The sequence below is a fragment of the Larus michahellis genome, chromosome 8 (assembly GCF_964199755.1).
Source record: "Larus michahellis chromosome 8, bLarMic1.1, whole genome shotgun sequence".
NCBI lineage: Eukaryota > Metazoa > Chordata > Aves > Charadriiformes > Laridae > Larus > Larus michahellis.
The window spans coordinates 46,651,686-46,674,794 of record NC_133903.1 but is presented as its reverse complement, the minus strand read 5'-3'; the positions used below and the strand labels follow the sequence as shown (position 1 = coordinate 46,674,794).

The following is a 23,109-nucleotide window of genomic DNA, read 5'->3' as shown; positions in this document are numbered from 1 at the left end:
CAGAGGAACTGAGGCTAACCATTGTTAAACTGCTGGTGCACGTGAAGCAGACCTGTGTTGAGTATGTCTTTTAAGTATATTTATTAGGCAGGAAGTGGGAACAAGCACAAGGAAGGCTGTGCGGGCTGTCAAGCAGATGAATATGTCCACCCCTTTGTCTTTAAAATGCACAAATCTATCAAGTTTGACACTGTCTAGCACCCTATCTGTGCTTCCTTCATATAGTAGTTAATGATTGCTTATGGAAGCTTACTAATGTTGCAGAATCAGCTGTGGTGGGGGATCTAGTTTGCAAGCTATGTATCGCCATCCACAAATAGAAGGTCCTCTTCTGGGCAGGTCTAAGTGATTTACCTTCTGAGACCGTTTTCAAGCTGTGCTTTGGGTAAAGGTCGATTTTTCTCAGATCTGAGGGGAAACACGTCCCCTGCAACATTAGAGCAGGGAAGAGTCTTTTTTCAAATGTGGTGGATGGGGAAGTTTGAAGACCTTAGTTATCTTACAAAGTTCTGGGGGATTTAAAAAAAACCAAAACAACCACCCAAACACAAATGGTTTTGGGGGCCTAATACTGATGGAGACTTTTGTATTAGCAGTCATGGTCTTCCGGCTTTGCTTATCACTTAGCTACATATGAGTGGGACCACAGATTGGGCTGTTTTATGGAGAGGAAGTGCATGATTTCTTTTTTCTTTGTGGGGAATGGAAAGAAGGATTGGAGAGAAGATCCCTCTCTCACTTATGGTGTGCAACGAAGCAGAGATAGCAATTAGATGGGAACATCCCTGGCAGAGGCTCAGGAGGTACACTTAGAAAAACTCTCCCCCTTCCCTCATGACAAATCCACGTTTATACTGAATTTAATGTTGCCGTAGAAAAATGAGTATAAATAATGTGGAGGAGTGCAGCCTCCCGTTTCCTTCCTAGGTGTCTGGGAAATGACGGTAGGCATTTTCTGTTCTCCCCTGGGTATGAGAAGAACATTGCTTGGCTACTGGCTAAAAGCTTCCCAGGTTATGCATCATTTCGTAGCCTTCATTATGGAAGGTTTACTGCTCTGCCTCCCTGGCTTGCTTCTGCACTCCTGCTCCCTGGATCAGTGTTTTTCATTCTGCTTTAAGTGGTAGTGAGCACAGAGGACTATCCATGGGAAAGCCTCATGGGGTTGTTGGTCTTACCAGATCCACATGCTGCCTTGTCCACTCCAGTGCTTCTCATGGCAGTTTCTCTGTCTCTGAACACTGACTGTAGCCTTATTTACAGGCTTGCAGTGTGACATGACACAGCGTCCAAAGCTAAACTACAGGCATTGAGCCATGAAGGGCAACTGAGTGGTCTGAGAACTGGCACATAGCACAGGTAGCCCTGCCCTTGGCACAGCAGCTCTAGCACTGTCACTTTTCAGCTGCTCAAACCCCCTTCCCTTCAAAACATGCAGCTAGAAAGGGGAGGAGGGGAAGGCAGAGAAAGCAGGTGGGTCTCAAACTCTGCTTTTATCTAGGTTTCTTTCCCTCCTATTTAGCTTTAAATGTGAGTGATTTGATTGATTCTTGTCCCCTGCTAATTAATAATATAATTGTGCCTTAGCCTAGGAGGCATTAAAACTAAGCCTCATCAAAAGCAAGAGCCGTGTTCCAAGGGATGTGCAGAAATTGGCAACAGTTGTTTTCTGGTTCTGTCAATTTGTTTTGCTGCACTGGAAAGATGAAGTCCATACAACTGGCCCATGGTCCATCTCCAAACCTCGCCACCTCAGAGATTGCATCACCTGGCTGGGAGGTCAGAACTTGGCTGGGCAAAACCAGTAAGCTTCATGCCTCCCGAGGGTGGCTGCCTGCACAAGCCTGTCCTGCTGCTGCTTCTCCAGCTAACGCAGATCTGCTCTGTGCTACCTCTCTAACAAGGCAGCTCAGCAGTTTTGTTCTGCAAAGAATGAATCAGCCCTGAGTGGGGTGGTGGTAAAAAGGCAGAACAGAGGTAATTCCAATATAAACCACCAGAATAATGCTGACTTCAGACCCAAGAAGACTGGCTTAGTTGTAGCATGTTTGTTCCGTTACTTAGTTCTTCTATTTTGTATGGCTGTATGTTGGGATAGGACTGAAATCTCTGCAGGGTTTAGAGTTCACCCCCAAGTCATCAGATTACTCAGCAAGCACTTTGCTAGGCTAAGAAGTCTTCGTTTGCTCTCTCTTCGATCTGCTTTAGATCTTCCAGGGATTTGCTTTTCTAGATTCGTTGCAGGAACTCTTTCAAAAACAGCGTAAGCCCAATGACCAAGTAGTTTCACTCACCATATTTTGCTTTTGCAGCAGAAAATCTTGTAACACAGTCTATGACATGAGCTGGATGATTTTGCTTAAGTACTGTAACAGCTAGGAGAGACTATTAGCTCAGAAGAGACTCTTAGCAGGTCTGTAGCAAGAGTTGGGCTTTTGAAATAAACTATGAGTGCTTACCTCCCTGTGGGTCTGAGCTCCAAAGGGAAGAGTTCAAAACAGCCATAAAGCTAAACAAAAAGAAGTACGTGCCTTTCAATTTGCTTTGTCTCCTGTACTATGGAAAGAAGCATGACAGATGATGCTATTTAGGTTTGGATTAGGCTGTCTTTCTGGATATTTCTGTAAATAGAGTTTGGGGTTACAGTTGACAACAGACGAGAATAAGGATATCTTCAATCAGAGGCAAAGGAAGAGAGTTTAAAGGTGTATGCTAGATTTTTTTTTGGTCTAGTGTAGTTCTCTAAGCAAGATTCCATCTGATTTAACCACATAGAAACTAATGTCAGTCAACCCAGACAGAGAACGACCCTGACAAGCAGCAGTGTAAGCAGGAGGTGGTGTCCTGAGCCCTCAGAACTATGGTTTATAGCTGCCTGGCATTTTCACTAGTATCAGCCCTGTGAGTCTTCCTACCCCAAACTGCTGCTGTTTAACTATCACAGGATTCCTTGTGACCTACAAAAGCTTTTCAGTTAGATGTTTGCAATGAAAATATGAGGACCAGGACACCTTTGGCATTTGTAACTTTATTGCAGAAAAAAAATCCACTATTAACATATTTTACAAAGAAAGTTGCACTTAGGTGTTGGGTGAGTTTTCTTCCTCACCCTTCTCCCCTGGAGAGCAATGCATGGGAAACCAGAACAACCAGCCCCTGCCCTTTTGCTTGTGTGCAGAGACACTTGCCAGCTATGCCAGCCTGCACCAGTTCCAGCCAGGATGGAGTTCTATTTTCCACCACTAACTTGCCTCTCTTGGTGCCAAAAACCAGTAGCGCCCTGCCCTCCGGCAGGGGAAACAAGTCTGTAGCTAGGGAGATTGCTCTGTGCAGACAATGCTTGATACAAAAGCTTTGGAGTTGTGACAATTGCCCTTTAGTTTTCATGCAATAATAGTAGGAGAGAACCAACCCTTCTTCCCTATTTTACTGGGCATCCTTACAATAAACAGATGCAAGGCCAAAGCCAACAGCTGAACCCAAACTGCACTGCAGCCATTTGTCAGCCACTTCGGAAGTAGTATGCAGGAAAGAGGAACTGCTGCCTTACCCAGTTCATCTATTTGACCCAGACTGGTTCTGCTCCATCTTTGGGCTTTGCGAATAATTTGAGCCTTGCTGATGGGGAATTCCCCTTTCCCTGCTAAGACAAGCAATAACGGCACTGGAAAAAAAAAAGGTACTTTTGCTATTGAGGCCTGGCATCTGTCCTTTGTGAGGTCAGTGAGTGTTGCTACTGAAAAGAGAGGAGAGACTGAGGCTTGTAAGAGCAATGCGGTAGATAATCTCTAGCCCTTGCTGTATCCCGAGGGAGCAACTGGCTTAGTCAAAAAACAAACACTCTAGAGAAGGCATGTGTTTCTTTTTACCTGCAGTCAAACATGAATTAGAAAACAGGAGCAGGTGTTAATTACACGAAGACTTTCATGTCACACACATTCTGGTCTTTCTGAGGTGAGGACACCTGAAGATCCTTAGACTTACACTCAGAGGCTCTGGTCTGTGGGTTTCCTTGAGGGACCTCAAGAGCCTTGGATGCAGTCTACAGCAGTGATATTTTGAGGCGAAAGTGCAGAATCTAATCAGCCTAACACCTAGAAAGGGAAGGGGAGGAAGGCACCTACATCCAGGATCTGTCCTCATGACAAGACAGCAACTGTCTCAAAGACCAACATTAGAAGGAGCTTTGATCTTGTGTTAGCAGAGGAGAGAGAGTGCAGTACTAGTTGTGTACAGCAACCTTCAACAACCAGATGCTAGCAGCAAAATGGGAGGTACCTGAGGAAAGGCATGTGTCAGTCCAGGCAGGAAAATGGACTAAAGCATTTTCTAGGCACTCCTGGGCAAGGAGTTTTTGCGTATGCTGAAAGCATCAAGTATGGGAGACCCAGTTTCCTAATTTTGGGGAGACCAAATTAGTGCGTCTAACTGGCAATAGATTGAGTTGTATCAAGCCCTGTTAAGCTAAAATTATGCTGATTTTTCCTCCCAGCAACTTCAAAGCAACATCAAGTAGCAAGGGTACTTCTCCAGTGGCCACAAAACTGTTTTCCCTGGTTAAAGAGCAAAGGCATGCATGTAGGAAGGAGGCAGAGCAGTCTGTCACCCTTCTGGTAGGTGTTTCAGCATGGGCAGTGCCAATCTCAGGACTAAAGCTGGAACAGGAACAAAAAAAAGTGCAAGAAAAAAAACCAAAATAAACAACCTTAAAAATACAGAACAAGAGGGAGCCCAAGAGAACTGATCACATCCTTGGCCCCCTCAGAAAACAGCAGTCTCCTTTGCTAGCACTGTGCTGACAACACCAGTGTTAAGAGCTCTTGTATGGATCACTTGCCCACCTCCTTTGAAAGCAGCAGCTGCCAAGAGGGACAGAAAAGATCCATGCAGAACGTGATGGCAAATGTTTCTTTGCTAATTGGTCACCACACTAAAAGGAGCACCTCTTCAGGGCATTGTTTCGAGGAGAGCCTGGAGGAAAGGGCCAGACATGCGCTCTGATTCCCAGCATAAAACCTTCAACGTTGAACTATTCAAAATGTCTAAAACCAAAAGACATCTGAAAAGGATCTTTCAGTTGTGTGCAAATCACAGCCCCCATTCCTCAGCAGATCGTCTGGGACCAAGTCCTCAAGGCCTTCTCCTCTGCGAAGTTCAGCCAGCCAGCCAGAGGACAGCCTGGTTGCCTAGTAGCTGTAGAGTGAGAGAGGGGTGTCCTCCATCATGTCATCCTAGAAGCAGAGAAGAGTGTGCTTTAATGAGATGTCTGCACGATAGCATGCTGTCCCAGCCTGGAAGAGCGCTGTGCAGGTAGCACAGCCATCTCATCCACACTGTCATAGTGTGGCCTTCTGCTCAGCAATCCACCCAAATGCTGTCCTTGTGCAATTCCTGGATCTTTGGACTGTTGCTGTCCCCTCCTGCTGCAGCTTTTGGAGAGAAGAGGTGTACGCAGGAAGACCCTTCCTGCTACAGGGATGTGGAAAACCCCAGCTGTGGAAAACTCCACTCAGCTTCAAACAGCATCAGCTTGCTAGCTAGCTGCAAAAGGGAATCGGTACTCCTCTGTCCCAGAAAGCACAGTGAGTTAGTTGCAGCTTCCCCAGAGCTAATGCAGCCTCTGAAACCCTCATATCTTTTTGCATCCCTAAAGGGTCAAACACAAGACAGACAGACAGCCTCCCTGGCACAGACCACAGAATCTGCTTTGTCATAGTCACAAAGCAAAAATAATATAGGAGGAGAGGCTAGCAAGGTGTCATTTCAGGGGAAGTTTGGATGGAGCTCCCCTTTCTCTCTCTTTTTAACCTCTTAGCATTCCCCTGCAGAGTGAGGGGAAGGCAGAGAACTTCTTTAGTGGTCAACCTTGAGACTTGCTTTCTTGATTCAAACTCTGGATGGAAGGAGAGGGACCTAAGAGGGAACAGGAGTTATGATCAGCATTCTTGCTGCTGCAAATACCCAAAGCATTGCTAATGTAGTAGAAGGGGAACTGCAAAGCAGCCAGTAGCATGCCAGACCATGTCAGGCTGGGCTGAAGGCATTACTCACCATGGGCAGGTCCTGCAGGCGCCGGAACTCCATGCGGCTGTTGTGCTGGCGGTATCTCAAGAAGCCCACCAGGCCTAGGATGCCCACCATGACAATGAAGACTGAGATCACGGTGATTACCAAGGGATCAGCCCTCGTTGTATCAGCCAAAGGAGAACTGGGTAGCTCTGCAAGGATACCAAGGGAATGAGGCCAAAGGAGAGCCTCAAGGCTGGAGTAGCAAAGCCCTGTGTTCTCTGGTTCTGCTCAGTACCACCAAGAAGAATTCTGAGGTATGCCCAACCCTTTACCATGTTTTGTGACAGCAGGGACAAAAGCAGAACATTTACCTGGATTTTCATCATCACCAGCATCCAACACAGAAGCTTTCTCGTGCACAGGCTCCAATGCAGATGGGCTCGTGGGGATGGCAGCTCTGCTGGTAGTGGTGGAGCTGGTCAAAAGGGGTCTCACTGTCACGGTGCTGGAAGCAATAGCAGAGGACATGCTCCATGCGGTGGAGGTGGGAGCAGAGGAGGTTCTGGGCTCCATGGTGCTCTCTTCTGTGGCACCCACAGGGCTCGTTCCTGGCCTGGTTTCAGACCTTGCTGCTGTGGGTCCCACGGTCTGCCCATCAGAATGGCCCAGCTGAGAGCTGCTAGTTGTTGCTGCAAGAGAGGAATAAGCAGTTATGTGAAAGGATAAAGTGCAAGCACACTGTTCTGTGGGACTGGATGAGATGGAAGCAAGGCTGTAAGGAAGACTGCTGGGACTATAGGAAAAATAGCGTATTGACAACCATTTGGAAAACAAGCAGGTCCTATAGCTCAGCCACAGCTGAGCCATGTTATAAGCCACAGTACTTTTAGAAAGTCCTCTTGGTTTTCATGTGCGCTGATCTACAAAGTCAGCCAACCCCAGCTGGGCCCACAAGGCCTGTTCTCTGGGGACAAAGGGCGAGCAGAGAAGACTCAAACAGCTCTGCAAAGAGCCGGGGACCACCCCAGAGCAAGAGACTGGGAAAGGTCTCTCATCTCTCCGTATGGGAAGCACAAAGAGAGCTCCCACGGACTGAGTAGCAGCATCCCCTGAGGCTGTGTCTGTGCGTCACAGAGTAGCAGGACCCCGTGACACAAGCCAGGTCAAAGGATGCGGTTGTGCATGAACACCATGCAAATCAATGGTCAATCAATATCTGCCTTGCGTCAGGGGTGTGTGACAGCCTGGCAGGCCCCAAGGTGGGCGAGACTGGGCTTGCAGACCCTATAGCCAGTCCCCACACTGCCTACAGGGATCTGAATATAAATAGGGGTTCCCATGGTTGCCCAGGAACCCATGGATGGGCTGATGCTTGTGCCTGCCCATCTCCATGCTTTGCGTTAAGGGAGGGTGCACTGCCCTGTTCTGCAGGCAGCTGGGCAGGTTCCTGTCGAGTCCCCAGCCCTGGTGCAGGAACAGCCCACCTGGGCAGCACTGTTAAGGCATGTTTGTTCAGATGAGATATATAAAGAACTTCCCTGCACACAATCAATGTCCTCATCAGAAAGCAGCCAGCACAATTAATACCATAATTAATGGGGTTTGCAAAGAGGATACTGAACTAACAGCACCTCTGCAAGTCAGTCCCACTGAATTGGCTGTGCTTAGGGGCTCATTCCCCTTTTTCTCCTCTCTCGAGTTCCACTGAGAGTTCACAGAAGTTCCAAGGTTGTGCATCCTTGGGGCTGGACTTTTTGCACAGACAGGAAACGCAAAGCCTCACCCGGCACACTGTTCAGAGGAGGCGTTGGGGTTGCACTGCTGGCGTCATCCATTTCTTCAGTTGTGCTGAAAGGATCTGCGACTTCACGGTTGGACTGGTTTTCTTCCAGAGTACTAGTAGTCGGGGTAGGGGAAGAGATTTCAGTGCTGCTGTTGACTGACAAGCTCATGTTGTCAAGCTCATGCTGTGTAACTGTGACGTCCCCGAGGCTGACAGTGGTGGAAGCCTCCAGTCTCTCTGCCTTGGAGCCTACCATGGGGGTGGTAGGGATGGAGGCATCCTCCATCTCCATAGTGTGGGCTCCAGTGGTATTGAGTGTTGCAGCAGTCAAGTTTTTCTCCAGGCTTGTCTCGGGAATGGCAGTAGTCACTGCACTGAAGTCAGAGGCTTCCCTTGGCTGATGCGAGGTTAGCACTGTGCTAAGAAAAGGTGATGGTGTCACTGAGGTCTCTGCTGTCTCCTGTCCCTCTCCTATGGAACAGAGTTAAGAAATGCTGAGAAGTTTGTCAGAGATCCCACAATGAGAGGAGAAAGAGAGAGGGAGGCCAGGAACTGAACCTCTCCATCCCCTTAACTCCAAATCCAGCACAGGTTCACACTTGGGGAAGGGGTTCAAATAGGTCCTCCGTCCTCCTGGCCTCTCTGAGGCAGGGACCTGCTCTAGGGGACCTGCTTTTACCCTTTTTCCCCTCAACCCCTGTGCTCCTGCTCTGTGGAGCATCACTAGCCCCTCTACCCTGGAGCACTTCTTAAACCTTTTTAGAGGATTTGTTTTTTTAAAAGTACCACCTGAGACATGATTCTGTGAGAAACTTAGGTAAGTCTTCCTTGGTTCATTGAGAAAGAGTCAGAAGTGGTGCAGAAAAAATACAAGTGGGGAAAAAGTGGAAGTAGGTCCTCTTATCTTCCCTGTCCCAATGAAGTGCAGAAAAGTAATGTTGAAAAAGTCTGTGGCTGGCAAGGGTAAAGCATATATTGCTAGTCATCTTAGTAGTAGTGTGGGCTTGCTGCTAGCGGGAAAGGTAAAATGGGTAGCAAGAGAGTACTACAGCTAACAGAGCTGGTGCTGTACTTTGGGAGCCGCCTTCATGAGCTATTTATGAACACATCACCACCATAAAGTGTGACTGTTGTCATAGAAATGGGGAGCTGCTCAGCCTCCCACTACAGCAAACAGGGACAGCTTTCCTAGTGGGAACCTGGAGCGAGCAAGGATCCCCTTCTGTACCCACAGCTGCTAGACAGTGTGACAGCATGCGGGACGAGGAAAACCACAAGGCTCTCACACTGCCTGTTCATAAACAGGGATCCTGTGAGGTTTTTTTAGGGTGTAAACAGGAAGAAAATAGAGAAATGTAGCGGCATCAGGACAGACTCTCCAGACAATTTAAAAACATCGCATGGTCAATATTTTGAGTATTTCTGTTCAAGTTTCTACCCAAGCCACAGAGGCATGATGAGCCAACTACAGAAAAAATAAAGGTACTGAAGAAAATCCATCTTCTTGCCCACTCTCTCCACAGTGGAGATGCAGCCGAGGCAAATGCCATAACCAAGGAACATTCATCCACCAACAAAGCAGCCCACTCTTGTACTAAGGCTTTGGGAAAATCTCAGCAGTTTTTAAAAGCTCTTCAGAACAGACAGAGTTATCAGAGCTCTTCTCCAGCTACAGCACTTAACAGGGCCTAAAAAAAGGACACAATACATCTCCCTCAGGAGACCTTTGCAGTACCCCAACCAGCTGGAGAATTCAAAACCTCGAAGCAGCCTGACAGAGCTGTGCTTCCCCAGCCCGGGGCCCCAGTCCCAGGAGGGATCCCCTGGGGGATGCACAATCAGGCAGTGCAACCCTGCTCAGCACGTTTGGAGAGCAAGCTCTCAAGGGGAGCCCCAGCTGGGGCAACTTAAACATGAAGACCGAAGGCATAAGCGATGCTCCCTTTGGCCTTGCCTGGATCCAGCTGTCCTTGGCCAGAATGTGCCTCTAAACAAAGCAAGCTGCTCTCTGAAATGGAGCTAAGGCATAGGGTACCCTTAACACCAGTAACACGTGGAAGGAAAAGAGCGGAGCACTGTGTTTCCTGGGATCAGGCTCACATCTCTCCACGCGACAATTTCCAGCCCTAAACCCAGCATTGCTATTCAACACGCTGCCCACGGGGTGAGATCCCAGCAGCTCCAGAGCCTGCGCTGGGCAACACTGAAGGATCCCGGCTAGGCATTGGCAGATGCTCACTCTGTAAACACCCGACTACCTGCTCATACGCAGCAAGAGACGCACACAGAGCTGCACTGTCACCGTGGGGTAAACAGGAAAAGTGGTGGCCAGGTGCCCGGCCAGCCGCGAGCCTGGCTACGTGCTGCTTTGAATAGCTGGCCTGTGTCTGGGGCAGCCTCCCACAGGGTGGCAAGCTGTGATCGGGGTCACACAGAGGAAAGACTGAGGGAAAGCTGGCTTGTACAAAGACCTGAGCAACTCTGAAATGGTTGTGCCAGTTTCTAGCTAGGAAAGGAAAGCCAGGAGGAAGGCGGACGAGTCTGGGCCCTACACACTAGGGCACCTCCCTGCAGTGTCAGGAGCTGTCATCTCTGCCAGGAGGGTTCAGGGGGACAAGCAGCTCTCCCCACCCTGCGAATAACGATGGGCTGCACACACAGCTCCCCGCAGTCTGCGAGAAGGAGAGCTAGTGGGAGTAGTGTTTCCCTAAGCTCTTCTCTCCATGAGTAGCCACACAGCTCATTTCCACAGAACTGCCCGATGTCCATGACCACCAAGGAAGTGGTGCCTGGGCGGACAGTCTGCTCTGGCCCCGCATCCTACAGAAACATAGCAGGACCATTGCAGAAAGGCTTCTGTTGTAGCAGCAGCCAGGCTGGGCCTGGCATAACACAGCACTGTGGCATGTAAAACCTGGTTTATAGAGAATTGCAGAAGAGATGTTAAAATTGGCAAGTATGGCACAGGATGGGGAAAGCAGGGCACCAGTTCAGAGGCCTCTGAGCAGGGCAGGTGTTGATGGCAACTGGTTTAGCACGTTATCCATCTCAGCACACCCAACTCAGGAAACAAAAGAGAGCCTAAACCAGGCTAACACAGACTCAAGCCATTAAGAGATGATGGTGGGAAGATAGAGAACAAGGCAAGAGCCTTAAGATGGGCAAGGAAACAAAGGACAGTGAGTAAATCCTGATCACTCCAGGACAGACGGAGGATCACCATCACTGTCTGCCAGCTCCTAAGGGGTAAGGACAGATCCAAAGCCAGCACACAGCCATCAAACAAAGCACCTGGGGAAATACTCAATAGGTGCAACTTGGTGCTTGTGAGTGTGTGGGTGTTAACAGTGAAAGCACTAATGACTTTTACTTTGGGGTTTGTTTTTTTTAAATACCAGCCTAGGGTCTTGCCTTAAGATTTGCTACATCGTTGCTGCAATGCCACAACTTTTTTTACCACATTTTTATCACCTACTGCAATCCATTCCCACCCAGCACCGGTGCAAACCCTGCAGTACAGGGGAGAGAGGGAGAGCACGGCCCTGCTGAGCCGCTGCAGCTGGCTGTGCTGGATGAGACCCAGCAAACCCCATGCCAGCTGTGATCCTCCAGGGTCCAGACACTGTGGTTTGCCCTGGCTCCTTGGTGCCTGACAAGTTGGAAAATCCCCAGCTCCAGCACTGTCGCTGCTGCTCCAGTCACTGAGCGATGATGTTTTCAACTGTTTATCAGTTACTTACAGAGACGCAGGTCAGAGCTCGTTACTCTGGCGTCTTCCTGGAGGAGCTCTGCTTCCTGCACCACATGCCAGGGAGGCTGTGGCTGCATTGCCTAGGGCATTGCTCTCATCAGCTCCTGCAGACAGGAGGGAACCATGCCTTTGTCTCAGATGGAAGGGGAAGAAGTTAGTATGGATGCTTCACCATCCCTGGGATGGTAATCCTCCAAGGCCTGACAGTTGTGGCACCCCAGGACAGCTGGTGAAGGTGCAGTCACCCTTGGATCTCTAATAACGCAACTAGGACTGTACTGCAAGCGAAGCATCAGGACCAGCTGCAAGCCAGAACTCTGATAATAACAGCATCTCTGTTTCCCTCAGAGGGAGCCAGGGGTGGGTTTGCTTTGGTTATGTTGCACTGCCTGCTAAAGCGAAGCTGGCTGGTGGTCCCCTGGCTACAGCCCCCCACATCTGTGCTAACCACCAGGCTCAGTCTGCGCGTGGTGAGAACCAGCGATCTCAGACCACATTAGGGCAGGGCTGGTGGATTTGGAGCGGCAGCTCTCATCAGACAGTGCTGACTGCAGTGACCTCTGTCTGGGAAACGAGAGGGGCGAAGGAAAAGAGAGGCCCCAAGGGAGGAGGGATGCAGCCAGCCGAGAAGCCCCTGCCTTGGACAAGGGTGGGAAACACTCCCTGATCCAAGAGGGAAGGGAGGGCTCTGAGCATCATCCCATAGCTTCAGCCCCTCTCCAGCACTGCATGCCGACACTGAGGGACCTCCACATATCAACTCAAGCTCCCACCAGCTCCAGAGCAGTCATGGTATAAATATGCCATTACAGAGAGGAGTGAAGGAAGCCAGCTCTGCAGGAGACGGGGGCCATTCCTGTTTTGTGCTCCCTGCCCAAGTTTCAGGGCTGGGGCCAAGCGAGGGGCTGAGGAAGGTTTGCACAACCAGTCAGGGCAGCCATGCAGAGCAGGGACATCTCCTCCATCCTCTGCCATAGCAACCACCCCACCATCTATTTGTTTCTCAGAATAAAACAGAGCAGCAAGACAGAACAGGGCCCCAGCTGGACCAGCCTGTGAACAAGCTCTTGCCACAACCCTCCGGCTCCAGTCCCAGCAGCATCCTCTGCATCCGCCTTCCTACCTCAGCCGGCAACAGCAGCCTGAGCTCCTCGAGGGTCAACACAAACCCAACTTCAACCCATGGGTTTTACCACCATTTCTAAAATCCTTCTTAGGGTGGGATATAAGGGAGCCACAAAAGGTAAGGAAGCCAGTGGCGGGCTGGCTGCCACGGCTCAAGGGAGAGCAGGGCAGCAGGGTGCAGGCTGCAGTCACTGCTGGAAGAGGCACACAGACAGCCAGGTGAGAGCCAAGCACAAAGCGAGAAAGGATCCACAAGGATTCCAGAAGAAGTGCCCATGGGAGCAGAGCTCCCTGGTGAGGATGTATCTTCCTGCACAGGCTGTCGCTGTCTGCAGAGAGCACCTCACTTAAATCAGTTTCCTACAGAATGCATGTCAAACCACTACTCTGATTCATTGAAAAGGCACCCAAACCCTTCTAAAATGCTATTTTTGTGCTCTAACTGAATACAATTTCCATTTAAGTGTAACAGCTTAAGTCGCAAACAACCTAGTAAAGTGCAAAATTAATAGTATGTTCAAAAAGTAACAGCATAAGCTGTAACTTCTATGTATTTAAGCAATTATCTTATATCCTCTTGCTTAGCAAAGTACTCCATTAAGTGTAGAAATTATCTTTTGTTGCCAGTTATTACATTTTTATGGTTACCAACCAACAGTAATTAAACAACCTCTTCAAGGAAAAGGAGCTTGAGTACAAATGCAAATAAAACCATGTAGTGGGATTTAGAACCAAGGTTCTTCATTTCATTTAAAAGCAGAACTGGAGTAGCTGCTGATAGCAGCCAAGCCTGACCTCTTCTCCTTACCTCAGATCTTGGAATAAAAACAAGTGGCAGAAGAGATTTCTGGAGCCCTTCAAATTGGTGCCAGACGCATCCAGGGATGCTGTAGAGCAAACACCCTCACCAAGATGAAGTGAGGCTCAGAGACGCAGATTTGGTATGAAGGGCAACTTCTCTGTAAACTCAACTCCAGTTTGATACTTTGCAGGGCCTCGATGGAGGCAGGATGCCCTGGGCTGCATTTGCTGCAGGCACCAGTGCTTTCCCTGCCACGGCTGATGCCGGCACCATCCCTGTCCTGGTAGAGAGGCTGAACCAGCTCCGTCTGCTGCCAGGATTCCAGGCACAGGGACAGATCAGACCTCACAGCCCACTCGGGGACCACAGCGGAGCTCTTGTGCGGCAGAAAGTTAATTCACCGTACCCCACGTGGCCTCTGTGAGCTGAGCCGTGCCCTGTTGCGCAGGCAGCAAAACTGGGGGGGGACAACTGAAGTGGGGGTGCTGAATACCCAGTGCAGCCCTGGAAAGCTGCCAGGCCAGGCACGCTGCAAAGCAAGGGCTGCAGTAAGGGACAGGAATAGAAACTGGGTCTTCTGACCGAGAAGCTCCTTCCAGCCCAATAGGCAGGTGGCCACGAGCTGAGCACGAGACGGGGCTCAGATTAGATATGGGGCGCCAAGCGAGCGCAGCACTGAGTGGGACACCCCAGCGGCCAGCCTGTCCGAGCAGGCAGGAAGACACTTTCCCCAGGGTATCTGCAGATGCCAGGCCTCAAGCTTGCACCCCTGGGAAGCAAAAAAGGGGAGCCAGGAGTGTGACAGTGCTACTGCCTCATTTGGTGGCACTGCATTTGGGATGGAGACGACCAGCCGATGGTGGGATGACAGAGCTGGGCAGAGAAAGTGTTGCAAAAGCAGAGATGAGGAGCCCTGGAAACAGCACCATAAACACCGAGCCTGGGTTCTTCAGTACTAGGAAAAACCATAAAGCAGCACAGATGTGCCCAGAGCGTGCAGTGGTGCTGGTGCCTGAGCCAGGGAGAAGGGCAGCACCCAGCTGGGGTGGGAAGACATGCAAGAAACTGTGCTTTCCCACAGGCTTCCATGAGGCCCCATCACTGATCCCCCATTTAGAGGCAAGGGGTCATATCCCAAATTCCCGTGGCAGGGCAAGAGGGGAGAGCAGGCTGCCTTGCTCAGCCACCACTATCACACCAGCCAGTTATTTTCCACTGTCCGCGTGCAGCTACGAAGCACCCTCCTTGGCAAGAAGGTGCCCAGGAGGCTCCCACATTATTTGCTTTGTTCCTCAGTGAAAGGATTCAGCCATGATGAAGAACCCTTTGCCCAGAGGCTGCTGGGGACATGCACGGCTCTGTAACCCCCAAAATACAGCAACAGCGGGGAGCTCTGGCGTCAGCCAGCCCTGGGCCTGCTTACCTTGGGAGTCACAGCTGCAGCGGAGGAAGCACTCACATCATTAGGAGAAAATTAATTAGCCAGTTGCCTTAATAGCAGCCCCATGTCAGCAGGGAGTCTGGTCTCCAGTGTAGTGTGGCATGAGCTCGGGGGAGTCTGGACATCAGGAAATCTGCTCAGCCCCAAGGACCTTCCAGCTGCGTGGCTCCTGGTTTCATGGGTCATGGGGCTTTGAGGATGCATCCTGCCCTGAGCAGCCACAGTTTGGGTCATGCAGGGGGAGCCCGTGCCCTGGCCCTGCCCTGAGCAGCCCCACAGGGCTCAGGACACAGCCCCAGACCCAAGTGATGCTGAGCCTTGTGAGAGCTGCCCCACAGAGTGTGGTGGGGAAAGAAGGCAGCCAGCGTCACTGCTAGGTGGTCCTGTGGAAACCCCTGCAGCAAGAACCGTGTCTGCCCACCCAGAGGGTCTCAATGGAAACGAAGGAGGGAGAGGGGCCTCCATGCTTTGGACTGTTGCTGCTCCCCTTTGCCAGGAGGGATGGGGCCAAGGGAGCTGAAGGAGGGGAGTGCTTCGCCCCGGCCCAGCGGCTTAAGCCTTGGAAGGGCAGCAGGGAGCCAAGATCACCCCACACATGGGGCTGGGGGAAGAGCATGTACAGAAATTGAAGACTGAGGGCATGACATGATGGGGCTGGGGTCTGGCTTCCATAGTTGGAGGTTACCCCACACAGCTGGAGGTACCACTCCGATGAGGGGACTGAGCTGTGGCTCAATTCTGGGTGCAGGAGGGCTGGAGCCGTCCAGCCAGGGTGGAGTTGGGTCCATCCACTCCCCCTTCACCCTGGGCAAACAAGGGGGAAAAAAAATCATGGCAAATTGACTGTAGGGCTCTGCAAACAGACACACTGCCTGTCTGTATGCACAGCCCTGGGTGCCAACAGACAGGGCTTTCTGCCCTTGTGCCGGTCCTGGCTCTGCACTGTCCCCTCCACTTGCAAGGCAGCTCGGTGCGGGAGGGGAAGGCAGCAAAATGCCCAGGCCAAAATTACTTGGGGTTTTATTTGTAAGACTAACGGTGCTGGAGGAAGTGGATTTCCGCAGGCAGTGAAGAAAGGCTGCATTGAGAGGCCGGGGTGGGCAGAGCACAGGGGATGCGGCAGCCTGAGCCCCTCTGCGGCCCCGCAGCAAACCCAGCCAGGGAACGGGAACAGGCACTGCCGGACAGAGAGGGGCAAAAGGGATCTGTACCGGGAGCAGGGCAGAGACCAGCTCATGGAGCTAGGACAAGCCCAATTTTGGACGGGTTTGTCTAGGGACTGTCGACTTTGGGGCCAATCTCTGGGTGAACCTTTCCCTTCCCCCATCACTGTCCTGCTGGGATTCTCTGGTGTCTCATTAAGGGTTGTGCTTGCCATGGGGATTTTTTTTACTGGTGGTATCTCTTCCATGCCATCTATTTTCACAAAACATTTGCTCTCTCAACTGTGGTTGGAATTAGCTAGTGGATCTAAAAGCCATGAGGACAAGGGCCAGGCCAGCTGCATTTCCTGAGGCTGTGAGAGGACTTTGGGATTGGGACGCTAAGCATGAAAGATCCCAGGAAAAAGCCAGTGCAACTTTAATTCTGGTACGCTCCAGCAATTTAAGTCTTGGACTTTACAGCAAGAGGGCTCCTATGAGCCAGCTGGGGCAGGGGACTCCGTGGGGGTAGCCCAGTGTGCCAGGGGCAGGAAATGCTGCGAAACGTGGGGCCAACACAGCCAGCAGCAGCCCCGAGCTCCTCCTCCTCTTGGCAATGGAAATCCTGACTTGTTCCTCTGCCAGCGGTGGGTCACCTCCCTGCACCCCACCACAGAGCAGCCACCCTCGCACAGGGAGTGCAGCGTTACCCAAGGCTTTGCCCACATAAAGGGCACAGGTTTAGGACTGTTTCCCTGTGCTCAGCCACAAACCCAGCCAAACCACATCCGGCACCCAAAACCTCAGCCTGAGCACTGCTCTCGCTGCCGGGGCTCAGCCCCGCAGGCCCCTATACTAGGCTTTTTTCAGCCTAATTAGTTATTAGAAACCAAGTTTCTACATGTCACCCCTTGGTCTCTATTGCTGCCATCACCGTGCTGCGATCTGACCAAGGTCTGGCCAAGGGTTTTTTCTCAGTTGCAAAGAAGAGGAAACACATTTGCTTCCCGAGCCTCAGACAAGCCCCTAAATGCCAGCTCAGACTTTGTCACTGCCAGGGTCACAGAGGATGGCGATAGGCCCCCAACTCGGGGCACGCTCCCAGCCATGCGGCAGGGCTCGGCAGCGTGTGTGTCGGTGGAAGGGGCTGTCAGCGCCACGCTGCAGACTGCGCCAGCCCACGTGGGGACATTTTGCTCGTGGAGCCGAGCCGAAATACAGCCTGAAAAAGGCTGCCTGGGGCCGGGGTCTGGCTCCTGCTCCGTCCCAGACACCGGCATCGCCTGCTCTCCCGCAGCACGACGGGACGGACACCCTGTGCCTGCAAGGAAGCAGCAGAGCTCGGGCTTTGTCCGTGGTCCCCTCGGTGGGAAGCTCAGCAGCGGCTCGTAGGCACTCAAGAGCTGCAGGGTGGAAGCCAGGGGGGCTCGCAGGGCTGGATGCCGGTGGGGGAGTGCCTCCGGGCTCGCTGCTCCCCTCCCCGCGCATCCCCTCGGGCTCCCCGCTGGGCCGGGGAGGCGAACCCGGCCCGGCTCTGCCGGCGGGGGAGCAGCGCCCGCGGGACGAGCGCTGCCTGCAGCTGCCTTGTATGGGCAAGGCCGGGGCGGGCGGCCTCGCTGCTGCCTTACGAGCGGGGCTCGCCCGGCCGCCCCCCGACTCCGAGCATCTCTGGGCGACCTTACCTGCGCGCCCGCCGGGGCGACGGCGCCGCGGGCACTTAGCCCGAGTTTCGGGGCCAGGCCCGGGGCGCTACTCCCCGGAGGTTTCCGTCCCCGCGAAGGGATCCCCAGACCCTCCTCCCTCAGCCCCACCACCGGTCCGGGGAGCCCGGGCCCCGGCGCTGCCTCGACGGCTGCCCCGGCGCTGCGCTCCCCGCCGCGGCGAGACCGGCGGGACCCTTCGGGCCGCCCGCCCCGCGCCCCGGCACCCCTCGGGCGGCCGCCCCCGGTACCTGGCAGGGCGCAGAGCAGGCAACAGGCAGCGGCGAGGCGGAGCAGGGCGCGCCGCGTCCCCTCCATGCTGGGCCGATCCGCGCTGGCTCCGCCGGCGGCACCGGGGCGGTGCCGGGGCGGGACGGCGGGCGGGGCGGGGCGGGGCGGGCGGCACGTGGTCCGGCCCCGGCCCCGGAGGCGCGGGGCGGGGGCTTCTGCCACCCCCCGCACTCCCACCACCCCCCGCATCCCCGTCCGGTCCGGCCCCGGTACCCCCGGTCGGTCCCCGCACCGTGCTCGCCCCTCCCGGTTCGGTACCCGGCACCTCCGTTTCAGGCAGAGCACTCCCGGTCTGGTCCCGGTTCGGTCCCCGGAACCCTCGGTCCTGTTCGGCACCGCCCCCAGCATCGCCTGTTGGTCCCCACCACCCCCGGTTCGGGCAGGGCACTCTTGGTCCAGTCCCGCACCGGCCCCGGCATCCTCGGACTGGTCACCTCTGTTTCGGGCAGGGCACCCCGGGTCCGGTCCTTCCCTGTCCTAGGCGTCCCGGTCCAGTCCTGCACTGCCCTGTCACCCCATGCTGGTCCAAGTGACCCTGGTCCAGGCCCTCACTGTCCCCTAGTCTGGTTCCGCATAGCTCATGGCACCCCCACTGCTGCCTCATACAGGGATGGGGACAGTGGCCAAGCCTGACATGGGGCATCGCCCTGGGGCCCCAGCACTGTTTCGGGGTACCCAGGTCTGTGGGCACAGCCGGGTGCAGAGCTGCTCCAAGCACCCCTGGATGCTGCCCTGGCCTGGGCTGAGCTGGGTGCTCAAGATGCCACGGCTGTCTTTTCAGGGCATCCTGCGGCCTGTGGGGCACCCCCTGGCCCCACACCCCTCCCAGCATCCTGGGGGTTCGCCAGCCTCATCCAGGCATTGTGAGGGCTGAGCCAGCAGCCATTCTCCAGAAAGTCTGACCACTCTCTTCTGGTCACCATTTCTGAAGAAGAAACCCAATTATGAAGCTGGTGGTGGCCAAACACCTGGCCAGTCACCCTGCACGGCGGCTGCTCTCTGGCAGGTCCAAAAACCCCCTTGCAAATCCTTTGTCACGGTGCTTCCTCCCCATCCCCAGCTTCATGTGGTGCCGCTGGCATGAACCCCCCCCTCCTGCCCCATCAGCTCTCACAGAAACAATGGGAAGGTTTGGGGGTCCTCTGGTCTGGGAAGGTGCCCTTCGCCCATAAGGTACAAAGAACATGGGGCCTCAGAGGCATCAGAGGGTCCCATGTCATGGTATGGTCCTTGCTGACCCTCTCTCAGGCTGCTTTGCCGGAGGTGGGGCTGTGGGTCCCCTTCTCCATCCTGATACCCATGTCTGCATCACCACGGGACAGAGGAGGAAGGCGGAAATGGATAATTTTGTTCCCTGAGAGGTCTTGTATTCCCCTGAGAGGTCTTGTATTCCCCTGAGAGGTCTTGTATTCCTTCTTCGATGTGGGGCTCCTTGGTAGTTCCTGCCCTCAGTTCAGAGGCAGGTAGAAGAGAACAGGGTTGATCTGATGTAGAACTGAACACATCTTTTACTGGCTCTTAAAAAAAATAATAATTAAATCTCAGCCCCTCGTTGGGAATGTATTTCTAGCTGCTTGCTACTTTTCACCACCAAAACTAGATGTACCATTTTCTGGCATCCTGTGAAGGCAGAAGTAATTGGGCTTGCAGAACTTTCCCAGTTCTAAGGGGAATTATTTTTAAGCATATTTACAGCTTTTTGGTAAGTTATAAGAGTCTCCTGCTCCCCCCAGATGCCTCAGGGCCGCCCAGCAGAGCAAAACCTCCTTTGCGCCAGACAGGTTTGGGCTCTGGATGCCACAGTGTGCACCACCCGACCCGGCACCTCGGAGCCTGCCAAATCTCACCAGCGAGGGACCAAGGCATTTTCCACCCCTCTGGCACCCATCTCTGAGGAGGACATGAACTCCGGGGGATGTCGGTGCTGCTGGCTGCCACCACGGTTCCACGAGCGTGTCCGACGCCTGCAAGCTTCTGACTCATGCCTGTCCTCTGGTCTCTCTCTGGAGATGCCGAAACGATATCCATCTCAGCTGGCTTGTAGATAGCGGCTCTCAGTCGTCAAGGTTACCAGTCCCTCTGCGTTAATTAAGCATGTAGACATGGCACAGGGTATCTTCAACAGCTGGGGGACAAGGAGAGGATTGGGCTGGCGCTCCCCAAGGGGTTTGTGACCAGCACAATAAATCTGGGCAGATGAGCCCCCCTGCAGGTCACTGCTATTACTTTAGCTGTTCTCTGCACTCATTAGGATTATGATTAACACATTAATGAGGCACCTTCGGCTCCCCATAGCATGGAAGGGGCAGATGGGAGCGAGAAAAGTAACTGCATCAGTGTGACAGTGTCTTTGCGGTGACACTGCTGCTCTCCCACCCTGGAGAAGGGAGGAAAACCAAGGAGCGCTTTAACATCCCGCTGGTTCATTGCCACTTTCTCATGGAGCAAGCAAAAATATTCCCCTCAGATTCCAGGCAGCAGCCCCTTTTGTTCGTGTGGGCTATACAGGGGCTCTGACTTGCTCAGGGGGTTGTTGCCCTGGGCTGTTCTCGAGGAGGACTGTGAACACCCTTGCAAACCCGTGCAGCGTGTAGACCAGAGTTGAGGACTTAGAATAACTTCTGAAGGAAAGTTTTGTGCTCGAAAACCACAGCATCGACTTCTGCCAGTGTCACGCTCTCCCTTGCAGTGGCTTTATTTAGCTCTTGTCCTTTTGTTTCTGGCTGGCAGCCAAAGCACGGGGCAGGCCAGAGATGATAATGTTGATTATGTTAATTTAATAGGAAGAAGCAGATAATAGAAAACAAGTGAGTGCAAAATAGCGGCAGCAAAAGGGCTGAGGGGAAGTAAGGGTGTAGGTAGGAGGGACGGCGGGATGTTGGCCCTGGGAGAGATGCATAAGCTCAGTGCTTGGGCTGTGTCCCCCAGCCCGGGCTATGACACGGATTGAGAGTCCCCTGAGCAAGCTGAGCAGCTTTGGTCCCGCTGCCACTGTCACCCCAGCGCGGCCCCGCGCAATCTGAAAAGCAATCACTTCTTTCACACAGCCCAGAGGTGAGTGGTGGCAGCAGCGGGAGCCCTGGGCAGAGGGATGGCAGCTGTGGCCAGCACTGCTGGGACGTGGGTGGTTCACCTGGGCTCTGGGGTCACATAAATCTTCCCATTTCTTGCGCTTCAGCCTCTTCGTCCTCTGCCCTTTGCCACCGGGTGCCAATGGGCACTGGGAGCACGGCCGGCTCACATCTCACCCTGCCCTTGCCGGGAGCTCAGCAGATCCCAGCCTGCCCCATGCCACCTTGAAAACTCACTTTTTGAGGAGGGCTGGGCATGATCAGAGTTGGTCTTGGGGCAGACGAGCCCATATATCACCCCTGGATATATCTCATCCTCCAGAAGCACTTCACCGCGGGATGGAGAGAGAAGCTGCTCTCAAAGGGGGACGACTCGGCACTTGAAGGGATTTTTAGGTCTCAAGGGAGCTGGTAGCCAACGGACTGGAGCAGAAGAGCTAATCCAAGGTGAGTCATTCTCCCCCTCCCCAGGGCTGAAACATTAAAACAGTTTTTTATGAAAGGCAAATTAAATTTCACAAGTCAGAGCCAAGAAAAAAGAATTTATCAAAGAGCGGAAGATGCTACTGAGTGACTTGGAGGCAGACAGAGGGAGCATTTGCTCAGCAGCCTGGGATATTACATCTCCTCTATTGCTCCTCCAATGCAAAGAGCACTGCCATTCATCTATTTTTAATAATAGTGACGCAGGCAGTGAACCTGACTTCAAGGCTGGGAGCTTGTCTTCTTCCCCCTGCGTATCTGTCCTGACTCATCTCCCTCTCCAAGGGCCCTTTGCAGCTTTGTAGCCCAGCGAAGGAAGAAAGGAAAAACAAAACCGAAGAGAAAAAGCAGATCAGACAGCAAAACACCGGAGACAGAGAACCATTCTGGGAGAGGAATAATAAACACTGGGACTTTGCTGGCTCAAGGAGGCAGGGAGAATGAAGGGGCTGGGAGACCTGAATATGTACAGTTTCGTGCTGATCCGAGAGCGTGGTCTCTCAGGCAGCTGAGCATGGATCCACTGGCAGCTGGATGCTTGTAGGTTTTGAAACTCTGCAGAAAGTCCAGGCCGGAGGAAGCAGGGGCAGAGCTGAGGGTGCCGAAGCTCAGGGTGGCCATGGGGGACACACTGAAGCTCCGCTGTGGCAGAGGTCTCTGACTCCAGTGCCACAACGGGTCTCTGCACCGTTGTAATGGCAGAGGTAAGGGCAGCAAATGTGCAGAGTGTCACCAGAGGAGGGGAGGCTGCTGCGCAGCCCGGGGAGGTGAAAAGCTGTGCTTTGATCCCAGAGGGGAGTTGGCTTAGCTGGGGAGTGAGGACGGTGCACCAGGCAATGCAGGAACCCTTTTGGGCCTTGGCATGGGGCAGGAGCGGTGGGATTGATGGCCGTGTGTGCCAGTGGCCTTGGTGCTTAATAGGGCTGTGTGGTCTCTTTGGGTGTCCACCATGGTCCAAGTTAGTGCAAGTCCATATTTCTGCATTCTGGTGGGTGTTGCTGTGAATACACCTTTGGCAGGTGTTTAAGGTTTTCCCCTACAAAATCAATGTTTTGGTATCAGATGACCCAAAAGCTCAGGGGCTGCTGAGAGGAGCCATGCCCCAGGCCTGCCCTGAGCGCTGGGCTCTCACCCTTTGCCCCTCAGCTCCTAAGGGCTGGAGCATGGTCTAACGGGCTCTCCCCAGGGCTGAAGCCACCCAGGTACAGTGACACAGGCTCAGTCCTGGCTCACCATCCTGATGCCTCGTGTCTGGGAGCATGGTGGAGCAAACTGTCTGGCTCTGTGCCGCTCCGTGCCTGCGGTACCACCAGGAGCTTGGCTATAGCCATGCCACAGCACCGTGGCAGTGTGGACATGCTCTGAATCGAAGCCAGGACAGCAGATGGCCATGATGAGCAGGCAGGGGAGCACAGGACCATGGCACTGGTCGCAGCAGGGCAGCTGCCTAAATGGGAATATCCATCTGCCCCAGCACAAGCCCTCTCTGGCTCCCGAGGCAGGGTGCCTGG

At 53.2% G+C, this 23,109-nt stretch overlaps 1 protein-coding gene across 1 annotated transcript; it reads right to left on the bottom strand.

Annotated features, from left to right (window-relative positions):
• Positions 1-3,008: 3,008 nt before the first annotated feature.
• LOC141747679 (uncharacterized) lies at positions 3,009-18,122 on the bottom strand. Its single transcript, XM_074598325.1, has 5 exons — positions 18,005-18,122; positions 7,793-8,263; positions 6,381-6,698; positions 6,052-6,218; positions 3,009-5,231 (listed from the first exon to the last, which is right to left on the bottom strand). Exons 1-5 carry the CDS (start codon positions 18,069-18,071, stop codon positions 5,187-5,189), a joined length of 1,068 nt encoding a protein of 355 aa, XP_074454426.1. The 5' UTR covers positions 18,072-18,122; the 3' UTR covers positions 3,009-5,186.
• Positions 18,123-23,109: the final 4,987 nt, after the last annotated feature.